Source organism: Chelonia mydas, chromosome 3, assembly GCF_015237465.2.
Source record: "Chelonia mydas isolate rCheMyd1 chromosome 3, rCheMyd1.pri.v2, whole genome shotgun sequence".
NCBI lineage: Eukaryota > Metazoa > Chordata > Testudines > Cheloniidae > Chelonia > Chelonia mydas.
This window is the reverse complement of record NC_057851.1, coordinates 100,581,096-100,594,418: the sequence shown is the minus strand read 5'-3', so window position 1 is coordinate 100,594,418 and position 13,323 is coordinate 100,581,096. Positions and strand designations below refer to the sequence as shown.

General features: G+C 40.3%; 1 protein-coding gene across 5 annotated transcripts in view; it reads right to left on the bottom strand.

Moving 5' to 3' along the window:
• Positions 1-316: 316 nt before the first annotated feature.
• PDE7B (phosphodiesterase 7B) overlaps positions 317-13,323 on the bottom strand; it is a 277,534-nt gene continuing 264,527 nt past the window's right edge. For 4 of the 5 annotated variants that reach the window (XM_027820564.3, XM_043542966.1, XM_007058062.4 and 1 more), the window contains 3 exons: positions 11,358-11,454; positions 9,947-10,027; positions 317-6,627 (listed from right to left, as the gene is read on the bottom strand). In XM_027820564.3, coding sequence (XP_027676365.1) covers positions 6,410-6,627; positions 9,947-10,027; positions 11,358-11,454 — 396 coding nt within the window. In that variant the 3' untranslated portion in view covers positions 317-6,409. The remainder of the gene's footprint in view (positions 6,628-9,946; positions 10,028-11,357; positions 11,455-13,323) is intronic. The other variant, XR_006289612.1, reaches the window with a different exon arrangement.

The following is a 13,323-nucleotide window of genomic DNA, read 5'->3' as shown; positions in this document are numbered from 1 at the left end:
CTCTGGACATTTAGCCCTGTTTGAACATCCACATATTACATCTTTGGGACAAAAACACAGAAACAATTGACTACATTTTTCTCTGGTGCATTACAGTTAAGTACATGGAGTCACTTTAGGGATGAATTTGGGCCACTGTGTTTCCCATAAACAATATACAGGTAAATTGGTAGCTTAGTGGCTGGGGGTGGTCCAGGAGGTTGGGTGGGAGGGAGAGGAAGAATTCTGACTGCCTTGTCAAGTCAGAAAATTTTAGCAAGTGTTAAGCAAATGTTTCACAGACAACTGTTTCTTCTACCAATAAACTTCAGCTCCATGTCATTCTGTGATTCTTTTTATTGTCATCCTTTGACACGATGAATACTTACAGCAGTATGTAAAACAAAAACGATACAGTTAAATCTCTCGTTTAATTCTTGGCATCACTGCATAGCAGTCACAGAATTTTCACACAATCTGTTACTTCCTTTCAGCTTGTTACACATGATGTGCACATACACACACACATGAGCAGAATCCTAGTCCAACTGATTTCACTGGCACCAGGATTTAGCTCATATAGTTGTATTAAGTATCTGTATGGCTGTGTAATACATTTTACAATAAACATGACATGTCTATACAATTTTGTGTTCAAAGATTAACAGAATATACTGTACATCCGTGTCAAACTTTTTATGCTCTGCATGTAAAAGTTTGTGTACCTAAAATATAGGATGGATTATAGCAATAAATGATTGTTTGCACCAACAGGAAAGTACACATTCTTGCAGTACAGCTTGCCTCTTTTTTTAAATTTTTTTTCATTTTTGTATTTGCATGCTTGGTTATTTCAGATTTAATCTTCTATTGTAAAAACAAAATTAACATCAGACTAACCTTTATGCATAATTACCAATGAATTACAAGTACTGATCTTCTGTGGCACAAGTCAGGCAAAAGGGACCATCTTATATCCAGCTCAGTTCAGTGACACAGACTGTCTCTCAGCAGGGACTAAATTGTGGTTGGAATGCGGCCTGACTGGCCTGATGAAAGTCAGCCCTGCTACAGCTTGTGGGGTGGTCTGGGATCGCTGCTCCCACTACAGCTGTTTGGCTTTTTTCTTGGTTTTGGCTGACTTAGACGGTTGAGTCTACTAACCCTGAGGGCTAGTGAAGTGTCTGAGATGCAGTGTGAAAGATGGTCCACTTCATTTAGTGCGCTGCTAGTGGTGCACATGGAATTTCTTTCATACAACCTTACAAGATAGGCTGACTGAACTGCATAAGTTAAAACAATCATAGAAAGAAAAGAGGGGCTAGTAGGCCGTCTATTCCACTATAGGCCCCTTTTTGGTTGGTTTGACCCTTGCTCGGTAATTGTTTTGGGCAGGTGTTGTTTGAAGAACAATGTGCAGTACAGTCCTAGCTGGTTTAACACACAGCCGGTCACTTCTCCTTTTGTTGTGCTGCATGAGAAGGCTGACCAATCTTGCTGTGTTTCGGGGCTTGCGAAGCTTATGCTATAGCCTTTTCAATGCGCATCTGTAGGCTGCCTCCTTCAGCTAAATCATGTTTTATCTGAAGCCTTGAGGTGCTCCACAATCCACAGTAAGTTCGAAGGCAAGCCAGCGCCTGTCATTTTTGTCCAGTCATCAACTCTGCTGACATGAATTCTAAATCTACTCTCTTTCTTCAACCATGTTGTGCATAGTGGCCTACAAGATTGTGTTTTGCTAATGAGTCCTTTGGCTGCTACTGTAACTCGTCTACTTCTCTTACATTTGTTTTGTCTAAAATATGAAGTATGTCTTGGGCTAAAACAGTGACCTGCCACGATGTGTCTCTCTCTCTTGCATGTTTACTTCTGTATTGCTTTCATTAGTGGTCTAAATGCTGATCCTCTGCTTCTATTTAAGGCTCTCATACAGCAAAAAACATGCTTAAATGCTTTACCAATCAAGGCTAATAGTCTAATTAAACTATTTCCCTTGCTTTAATTAATTTTTAATTACAGCATTCACATCTATGGCAGTACATAATCTTTCTATTAAGAAAACAAATTTGGGTTTTAACCAAGATAAGTGATCTATATTTTTTGTGTAGCAGTATGTTTGAGAGCTCTTTTCAGTATGTGCTTCTAAAAAGTGAACCCAACTGGAAAACTCTTGAACTTGAGCTGTGCAGCCCTAATAGGCCCTCTTAGAAGAAGTAAGAATTAATTTACATAGGTCTTCTATAAAGTGTCAAATGCAGCTAATGGGACAAAAGTCCATATCCTCCTCTTCTGTGCAAATGTTTTATTTTTCCCTACCTCTTCATTCTATTGCCCCATTCCCAGCCTGGAGTTTTACAAGTATTTCTGTGCTCCAAACAAGACAATATACAACACAAGAATCAACAGTGTATATTTAGTTGCTGGTGGTGTTGAACTGAGTGCATCAAATGCAGTCAGACATCTTCCATGGGGAAAATAAATGGTGGAACTCACCCAGAATTCCTGCTTTTCAGCACAGAACCCAAAACTGTCTGGGTGGCAGGCACCTGCTCCCAGGGCTCACTTCACAGCCCTCTTTTGATGTGAACTGGTCTCGAGCACCTGAGGCAAATTGGCTTAGATAGACCATGGCTAGTATAATTCCTTTGATTTACATGTCATTTAGGTAGGTGCTGAAGCCAGCCTGAATTCCTTTCAAGTATTGTTTCACTAGTACAGGTTATTGTTTGCAACTTTGCAGGTGTGTGCATTTCAGTTTCATGAAAAATTTTTAAGAGCAGCTTTTTTAGTTTAAAGTAGTTAGGAACTTTATAAGGGTTGACATGAATATCAGATTTTAGGTGCTAATAACAAAAGTCCAGATTGTATTGTGGACATCATAGCAGACCTCTGAGGGTGCAAAGATCTGCCCCTGGATCTATTTTCTACAAACTCCTCAGAACAGCAAATTAAAGTATGAAATGCCACAATGATCTGACTATCTCGACTAGCATGTAGCAACAGAAACAGCTGGCAACATACAATACTGAATAGACTTGTTTCATTCAAAGGCTATAGAACAGCTTACAAAAAAATTCTTCCAAGATAACTGGAGAGAGGTTTACATTTATAATTAAAAACAAACAAAAGGGACGGGGCATTATCTTTCCCACTTCTGGAGATACTTAAAAAACCTGCCCATCTTCTAAAGTGCTGTTTATCCTTCAAGGGCTTTGTGTTATGAGCAACACATGTCCTGACTTATTCTAAACCTATGGAGTATCAGGAGGAAAAATAGGTCCCTAAAAGAAGGCAGCAGTACAAACAATAGAAGGGGCATTTATTTTGATCACAGATGATGCAATGGTTGAAAAGGCAACAACTATGTTTTGGAAGGGAACATACTCTTGTTCCACTACTTAAGCAGTGGTTCCTCCCTCCCTGAATTGCAGGCACTGTTAGTAAGATCAGATAGCAAACTGCAATGTGATGTGTGTCCTGCTTGGAAGGCCTGAGGAAGAAAAATGTTCTCATTGTCCATTATCTACTGCCACACAATATACAATGATAGGAGAGGACCAAGCTATCTGGCCCAACATGCTCCATCTTTCCAGTGTTATCTAAATTTCAACTTTGTACTTCACTATATGCTTCAGTCCCCTTCTCCACCAATTGATTCTACACATGTATTACTCATTACATGCATATCCTTCTTTACTAAAACTCAGATTATGCCCTTAATTGATTGGATCTCTTATGAGTATGAAAATTTTACCCCTAACAACATCATTTATCCTTTTTATAATTAAAATATCCCTTATTACCTATCATTTTCAAACGTTCTCTATAAATTTAACATTAACTGGGTTGGCCTATGTTGCTCTCTCTCCAAGGCAATCATGTCACACAATACAATTGTACTACTATGGAGCCTGAAATGGAGGACCACTTTCTAAGAGAAAACTCTTTAAATAAGATTGACACAATTTTGAGTAGAAAAAATAGTTATGTCACAGCATTGCACTTGCTATCAGAGTAACACACTACAAACACACACTTGACTAACGCGAGTTAGTGCCCCAGGCTGAAGTCTCATCTGACTGGAGGAACTTAAGGAACAGGTTCCAATGAATGTCCCAACAGAGGATATTTATGGGATAGGCTACAATGCATAACTTTCAAAAATATTGGAAGTGAGAAGGGGAAGCTCCCATATAACTACTGCCAGTAATAGTTAATCAGGACCTTACTAGATTGGCTACAACCTATTTTAACTCATTATGTGAGATTTAAAAATGATAAAAGTTGGGGAAAGTATTTTTATTAAGATGGGGGAAAATACCTAAAAACTTATCTAAAGACTAAAAAATAAATTAAAAATGACATTACAGTTCTGCATCATTTGAGAAAGCAAATGGAATCTAGAACTGCCAGAATGCCTGGATCAAAACCAGCACCAACCCTCACTTGGGTGTGTCTGGCATTGTGGGCTACTCTTCTACTTAATAAAAATTAAAACTCATGACTCCATGTTTACCAGTTTGAACTGTAAAATAGATTGCTGTGGTTTAAAAAAAAATATCTTCAGGCTTTGTGAAGCATCTGATTAGACTGAGTGTGCACTATGCCATGGATTAAACAATATGAGTTCATATGGAATGCATGTGAAGTTTCCAGAAAATGCCCTGACAAATTTCATTCTTTTATGACCTCTGCTGGAAAGCTGAAAATGGAAAAAGAAAAGGAGTACTTGTGGCACCTTAGAGACTAACCAATTTATTTGAGCATAAGCTTTCGTGAGCTACAGCTTACTTCATCGGATGCATACTGTGGAAAGTGTAGAAGATCTTTTTATACACACAAAGCATGAAAAAATACCTCCCCCCACCCCACTGCTGGTAATAGCTTATCTAAAGTGATCACTCTCCTTACAATGTGTATGATAATCAAGTTGGGCCATTTCCAGCACAAATCCAGGTTTTCTCACCCCCTCCCCCCACCACACACACAAACCCACTCTCCTGCTGGAGAGTGGTCACTTTAGATAAGCTATTACCAGCAGGAGAGTGGGTTTGTGTGTGTGGGGGGGGGGTGAGAAAATTTGTGCTGGAAATGGCCCAACTTGATTATCATACACATTGTAAGGAGAGTGATCACTTTAGATAAGCTATTACCAGCAGGAGAGTGGGGAGGGGGGAGGTATTTTTTCATGCTTTGTGTGTATAAAAAGATCTTCTACACTTTCCACAGTATGCATCCGATGAAGTGAGCTATAGCTCACGAAAGCTTATGCTCAAATAAATTGGTTAGTCTCTAAGGTGCCACAAGTACTCCTTTTCTTTTTGCGAATACAGACTAACACGGCTGTTACTCTGAAACCTGAAAATGGAAAGAGAGTTCAGATGCTATGATTTGGACAGCTAGCAGTGAAGGATGCTAAAAGTTAAGGCCTTTATCTGCAAACAATAGTGTATTAATAAACTCTATACCATATTTACAAATGCTTTCTCTTGTATTAAAACTAACAGTATTCTGTTCACAGTGCCATTGTTTATACAGGTAGCAATCCCATAATACTTCAGTATTTTGGCATGGGAATCAGTAGCGCTTTGTATTTACAGAAAATGTACACATGGATACAAACATGTCATTGAAACAGAGTCATCAAAAAGATAGATCTGGTAATGTTGCAAAGATTTAGACTATACAACACCTTCCCTTTCATTTGCTAGGGACTGCAGTTCCCTACAGTGAGAAGATGTCCATCTCTTATCTAAAGTGGCATAAAAATGATTAACCAAATGAGCCTTGTCCCGCTTGAGTTGTATGTACATAGAGTAACCTCGGTCCAAGGTTTCTAGATCTGTTGTCTAGTGCACAGAATACAAAAGTTAAAAAGGTTTTTTAATTATTTTAATTATTAAAATAATGAGATTCTCTTCTCTGTGCACTCTCACTCAGCCAATGTCCTCTGAGTTCTGAAGATGCTGGTGGTTTAATGCGCAGTCCAGCTGCCAGACTTAAAACGGTGCATGGCGCTGTGGGCCTATATATAGCTACCTGTCACAATATGAGCCAGGGTGAATGAAATATGTTGGCATCTCCCGTGCTTTCTCTTTAATCCTCCCCATTAGTTGGTAGCCACTTAGTGGCCCAGCTTCATCACTTCTGAACGGAGTTCCTTATTCAAGCAGTTAACGATCAGAAGTGATGAATGGCTTCAGATATATGTAGAAGGATAAGGAAGAGGAGGGAGTGAATTCAAAGGAGCTCAGATTTAAAACCCAGAAGTAGGGTGGGTTTATTCATGAGGACCCTTATAGTTTCTGTTTCCCTTTTTCTTCCCTTTCCACATTGCTGATGATGGCCTTGCAGGTCCTTACGATTTGGCTTACTGTTGTGACTAACAAAGAAGAGACAGCAGTACTATAAGGAAGAGTTAAAACTGGCACTATGGGATGTCACCTTCATTTAAAGTCTGCTCTTCATTTTCAGTCACTTGACCTGAGTGGTCATTGCTCCTGCAACTGCTGTGTTGCTTGTGGAGCAAACTCCTCCACTTGGCCTTGTTCCTCCTGAGATGGCTTAGCATATTTTCAGATAGGGGAGTATCTCCTGTAAACTTGGCCCATTCCTCAAAGAGTGGCTCTACGATGTAGGTCATGAAACCTGGGGAAACACGAGACAAGACACGTAAGGAGCAGTATCATTCACCAAATGCCTTTCCCTGCAGTTTGGGTGGTTAAAGGGCAGTGAACAAAGTCACAGAACCCCAGAGACAAATAACAAATCAGCCACTAACTCAGACCCTTAAACTGAGGGTTGTGGAATATGTATCCTCTAGGACCATTGCAAACTCAGATTGGCTGGCTCTGTCTGTATAATAATTGAAACATGTATAAGACAACACCCTTTTTAGGCAACCTCCTGTCCTGAAATCTCTCTCAAATATTCTCACACTTACTGTGCACAATTCTACTCTACCTATATTCGACTTCTTTTAAGCAGCTGATTTTTATCCTTCCCTTGAATGGTTGCTCAAGATAGGTTTCACTGAATGTGTATTTGTGTATACCGTGTGAATCAGGACTTTTATGGTCTGGTTCTGAGCTGTACATTAATGGAGTTATTTACAAAGCTTAGTCCAAGTGCAAATCCTTGAGTCGGAAATGAACTTATGCTCTTATTTGGAAAGAGCTGCAGCAGCACAATTAATGTTTTGGGTTTTGGTTCTGTTTAGTCAGAGGCTATGGGCTTTTGTAACATAGAATGGATTAAAAGGTCACAGAGTGGGCCTTTTGTGTATGGCAGTGTGCATACCCGGATCGTGGGCTAGAGCTGTATGTTGGCCTATAACGTGGAAATGATCTAGTGTCTCTGAATGTTGGGAAGGTAGCACTTTTCTAAGCCATGACTAGAGAGAGGGATTTTATCATCCACCTCACTTTTCACCCTGCAGCAGCTATGGTGGCAAAAGTGCGCACAGGGAGAGTGAATATTTTAATTACATCTCTAACTGAGGACGATTTAATACTTTTTTTAATATGACCAAAATCACTTTAGATAGAAGAGAAAACAAATGAAGGCCGTGACTGCAGTTTGATCTCAGAAGTAGGCTGTTAAACTAAAGTTCTGCTTTCAGTTTCTCCTGAAGCTAGGGCACTGGTTGTGTAATAATGCAGCATTGGAGATGTTTATAAATTTGCACTGGTGACCGGGAGACCCACTGCAGATTAAAATAATTTTGTAAATAAATGAACGAACACAATGCAAACATAACGCATCATAAAATGTGCTGTGTTCATCAGACATATGTAAAAAGAAAAGGAGTACTTGTGGCACCTTAGAGACTAACCAATTTATCTGAGCATAAGCTTTCGTGAGCTACAGCTATGTAGTTTACTTTTACAAAATAAAACATTTACTACAATTCAGAAGTATTACACATATCACCAATCAAGTCTTAATATTCTAATGCACTATAGCACTTTCCTGTTCGTCTTAGCTGAGAAACAAGGGGAAACACCATATTGTGTGAAGTAGTGCTGATCAGAGATGTTCTGCTGTATTTTAAAAAGATATCAATATATCTTTTTTGTTTTTCTATTATATTTACTCATTTTCACAGTAAGTGACATTCTGGAATATTAATTTATATATAATTCAGTAAACTATGTGTATATGTATACTTTTGAGCTCCTTGCTTATATATTTCTGCCAGTACTGTATTCCGTCCCTCACTTATCTTCACAAACTCAATTTGAGAAGAAATCGGAGCCTCTTAAAAAAAGGCTCTAACTTTCACTGAAATAAGAAAAATAAAGGTAGTTAGCACCTGGCATCTAATGACCCAAAAGGGCTTTAGACACTTACTACTCCTTATAACACACACATGAATAGTTATGGTTATCCCTGCCTTACAAATAGGGAAACTGAGGCCCAAGGAGGTCAAAGGTCGGAAAAGGCGAGGGTCAAATCTAGAATTAGAACCTGGGTTTTCTGACTCCCGGTTCTTTGTTTTCTAGCATCTGGTGGCTTTCTCAGAGGTTTGCCTCTCACACATCTGATAAGCAAGAACCACCCTAAAGAAAAAGTGAAGCAATGTTTTGGACAAGCAAACCTATAGGCCTGAATGTTGCCACTGATATATAATCCCAATCTCATGAAGGTAATAACTCCTGATATGTACATTGGGAAAGGGCTGGTACAACTAAAATCATTGCTGGGTGTCGGTGCCTGCTGGAACCAATGGTGCTATTAGGTGTACGGTCTGAACCCAATGTGAAGAGCTGAATGTCCCTTGGTCTTTCTAGTATTGCCTTATTTAAAGATTGCTAACCTAATTATTTGTATTCCCTATGGGAATCTCACAATCTAGAAAGGTCCGTTGCAACTTCACTCTGTGAAATCTGTTACTAATGCTGCTGCTCTGTAGGAAAAGATTATTCCAAAGCAATGTTTCATATCAGCTAAGATGAACTTGATCTCAGTGGTGGAGTGAATCAGAATTGCCCAACCCAAAGCAATTACAAAGGGAGATTCAAAACCACCAGTTATTTACTATCATGTTTTTAAACTTGTTTCCATCTCATGTGTTCCATGGCTTGGAGAAGGAGCAAACACATTTTAAATAACACAGTTCTTCAATGGTGAATGTTTGGCACAGTATCTGAAAGGTTACTCAACTGCTCAGTCAAACACATTGTCTGAAACGAGGTGCATTTTGAAAACACTCAGTAAAAATAAACCATTGGGCTTCTGGGGTGGTCTACAAACAGTGCACTAGAGCCTGAGCTTAACCTTCAGCCCACTTTCTGGGATGGTAGGGCTGTGGAGGCCGCAAATTCAGTTTTTGTGGTGGAGGGAAAGCCAGCTCGTCTTGGCGGAGCATGGTTGCAGTGTGAGAACTTGGAGGAAGAAGGAAAGGGGGGAAATTAGGGCTCTAGAGAACTCACGGAAAACAATGAATGATTCATTCAGAGTCCTTGAGAAACCATCTTCCACTGGCTCACTAACTAGATTACATGCTCATTGCAGCATGAGTACTGGATTATGGAGTATTTAGAGGGAATTTTTCTGGGAGGTGAGAATGGGAAGCAGGGATTGAGTTAGTTTGACTGGGAGGCTCTAAAAAGGTAAAAGATTTCATGAAATTCTTTACTTCACTCAGGACTATCACAGCAAACAAGTGGCATGTTCCACTAAGTGGGATCATGCTGCAACTGTCTGAACTTCTCTCTGAGGACCATTCATCCTTGCGTGCTGCCACTGTGTCACTCCTCTGCTTGTTTACATTACGGCTGCACTCAGCCTTGCTCTTGGTTCATCTGGCTTGGTTGGCAAATGGTTTTTATTTTCATCCCATGTTACTCCTGGAGTTATTGAAGTTTCTGGTCCAAAACTACACATCTATTTTCTACTTAGCTTGTGTTTCACCTTTGGGGTGGAGGGGGGAGGAGAAAGACAAAAGAATGAAAGTTAAGCTCACCAATTTGTATACTTGGTATGGAGTCCTTCTGCTGATTACAAAGAGGGCTTATTTCTAATTCAAATTTTTGTTCCAGATCACCTACCAAAAAGAAAGGAGAACAACATTTTTGCCACTTGGCAATACTGAATATGATCTTTTATTCCTTATAGTACGGATGGAACAGAAAATCCTAGGAGAACTGAAATCTGCATTTACCCTTACATTTCATCACCATTTGATGCCCCGATGGACATCACCATTTTAAAGATAGACTGCAAGTCTCAACATGATCATACAATGATCCGCATAGAAATCTGCAGTTAGAAATCTGAGGCAGGGCCTGTTATACATGCCTAAACAAATAAAACCAACAATTTAAGATGTCACTGGAAATGACTGTAAGCAGGATGATCCTCTGGTTCATAGAAATCAGAGTTGAATGTATCTCCATCCATAACCTGCCAAGACAGCTGTACTTTCTGGGACAACACAGCTAAGAAAACCCAGGATGAAGTATATGAGAGGTGGGCATTTTTACCACTATGTGGCTACTTTGGTGTGAAACTGCCTATAAAGGCCAACTATTGCTGACAACCATGCTCAGTTCTCGTTTAAATTTGTAGTGTGGACATGAAATTCAGTATTCCAGAGCATTACACTTGCTCTTCTACCATCTTCTCTCCTTCCTTTAGGCTCTATTAATACTACTAAAAAAGGATTTAACGGTGATTAAATTCCATTACATCCTCACTGTGTTGTAGCACAATCTGGCCTGGCCTGTGCAGATGGAGCCAAATGGTATGTCGTTACCATGTTAAAAACCATGTTTAGCTTTGCTGTCAGTAGGGGTTAGAAAATGTTTACAGTTAGACCCCCTAGATTGCGTTAGAACTTGGCTTAGTGGCGAGCATGTTTGGACTGTGTCTAGTTTCCCTACAACTGTGGAGGAGAAGGAAAGAGGAAGTGTAACACTCTAAGGGTAGGAATTGTAGTTATATTTTGGAAAGCAAAGGAAAACAAGTGATGGCGGTGTAATTTCTGAGCAGTACATACCCATGGGGGGTTTCAGCTCAGAGCGGATAACAATGACCAGATGGCATCTGAAGAAGATGCAGATTTTATACAGTTAATTAAAGGTTCAAGGCAAAGCAGAACCACCCTCACTGACACCGCCTTACAGGGGCAATCGGATCAAAGAAATACCCGCCACTCTTCTATTTCATTTCCTCCTCTTGCCCCTCTTTACCAATCACATGCAAAATAAGGGCACATTTCTGCTTGTCATCATATTTTTTGGACAATTTCAGGGGAGAATTGGGTAGTTGATTGTAGAGCAAACGCCACTGGAGATTAGCCAGTTTCTCTCTTGTCACATTAAGTGCCTTAAAGAACAAAGTGAAAGGAGAATTCAGTATATCAGAGGGTTGACCTTGCCGGTAGAATTCCTCACAGACCCTTTCACTCCACTGCTTGCTCATCTCCCAGAGCCGGCAAGGATTGCAAATGTCAGCACACTTCAGCGCGATCTGAAAGTAGAGGAGGAGAGTGGTAGGGAGAAGAAATTATTAGCTAGCGATCGTTCAGCAGTGAATTTATTGCACTCTGAGGTGCCGTGAAACTGCTGGGCCCTGCAAGCTTGCTGCCAAGATGGATTCAAGAATACATTATAGAAACTGAGCCCTGCCCAAATGTGCCGCTTCAGGAAACAGCACTTATTCAAGCCTGTAACAAAACCTTCATTCAGAGCCCCATTTTATAGTAGCGAGAACGAGAGAAGCACCACATTCCAAGTGTGCAGAACCTCTTGGATAGGACTGGTGGTGGGCAAGCCAACAAAAGCTTCAGGCTGACTCCTGCTGCCTGCCTGCCTTGGCATCCATCAATGAGGAGAAGGAAATGAAGAGCCAAGCCAGTGTGAAACTATTTGGGCATCACTTCTTTATGGTCTCAGTGATTGACCTTACATATCACTTTGATAATGCTTGGGTTTGATACGTGTATACAGTCAGCTCAGAGGGGTCAGCTGTGTTTTTGTTTACTGAGCTAAGTATAGGACCTTCTGGTTTGCCCCTGACATGTTTTCACCTTGCTAGCAGTTGAAAGTGCTTTGCTGAGGTAGAGCTGGGGTAGGACTGGCAAGGGAAGGAATTATAATCAAGTAATTGCTGCTTCTTCAGAAGAGTAAGATATGCAATAATCTGCCTGTCTTGCCTCCTTGAAACAAAATGTCTTCTGTGTGCTTTCTTCCTGGACAAAGCACATCTAGTTGATGGGATTATTATTAGACTTCATGATAGGGCAAAATGCTGGTGCAGATGCCAAAGGCATAGGGATTGCAGATCTCACCTATGGTAAGAGTCATTACCTACTTTCTAGAAAATAAACCGAGGTGGAGAAAGGGTGCAATTTATTTTGTAGGCACCGTGGGCTCTAGTCATTTAGGCATGGGACTAGAAATCAAGAGACCTACATTCTAATTCTGGCTGGACACTAATTAGCTTTGTGACCATAAGAAAATCACGTATGTTCTCTGAGCCTCAGTTTCCTCATCTGTAAAATGGGTATAAAGAAGTAAACTACTAAAGTATGTTTTATAAGGAATATTAAGGCCAGTCAGTTTAATCCAATGGACCTTGAGGAATGGGTAGCACCCCTTCCCCAATCGACAAGTATGAATTTTCACAGGAAAGAGCAGTTGTTTTTCATGATTTCTCCACTGGAACCCATGCTGCAGTCTGCACCATCATTTTGCCCCATCTGTCATGAAGCATGGTTACAAACCCATTGCCTAAATGTAGTGGTCGATGAAGAAACCAGGCCTAAGACATTTTGTTCAAGGAGGCAAGACAGGCAAACTAGTACATATTACTCTTCTGAAGGAGTAGTTACCTGAATATCATTCCTTCCCCCACCCGACCCCAGCAGTACCTCAGCAAAGCATTTTAAGATGGCAGCAATTAGAGTTTGTTTTTAACTGATGATAATTACTTGAGGTGTTTTGTATGATAAAAGCTATTTAGGAGCAGGCAGCTTTGTGTGGTGCTATTTCTACAGATATATGCAGCATACAGCTACCTTTAAGTTAATAGTGAAGGTGATGGAATGGGTGGAAACTTATTCTGAAGATACCATTAACTACTGCAGTATAGCTAGAAGAAGCAATTTGAGACCATCTGATTTTAAATTAATTTGGTTCTTTCATTATCTGAGGAAGAACGGCCATGGCAGTGGTGGCCTCCATGTAGATGGAGATTAGGAGCATCAATGAAGTGATCACTGCTCGGGCACCTACTGCCAACTCCTCTGTGAAAAAGCATTGTCAGTGGCTGGAGTAAGAAGCTGAGCCTCCTACCCTCTGCTGAAGCAGCAGTTGCCATGACAGGGGAAATAGTCAA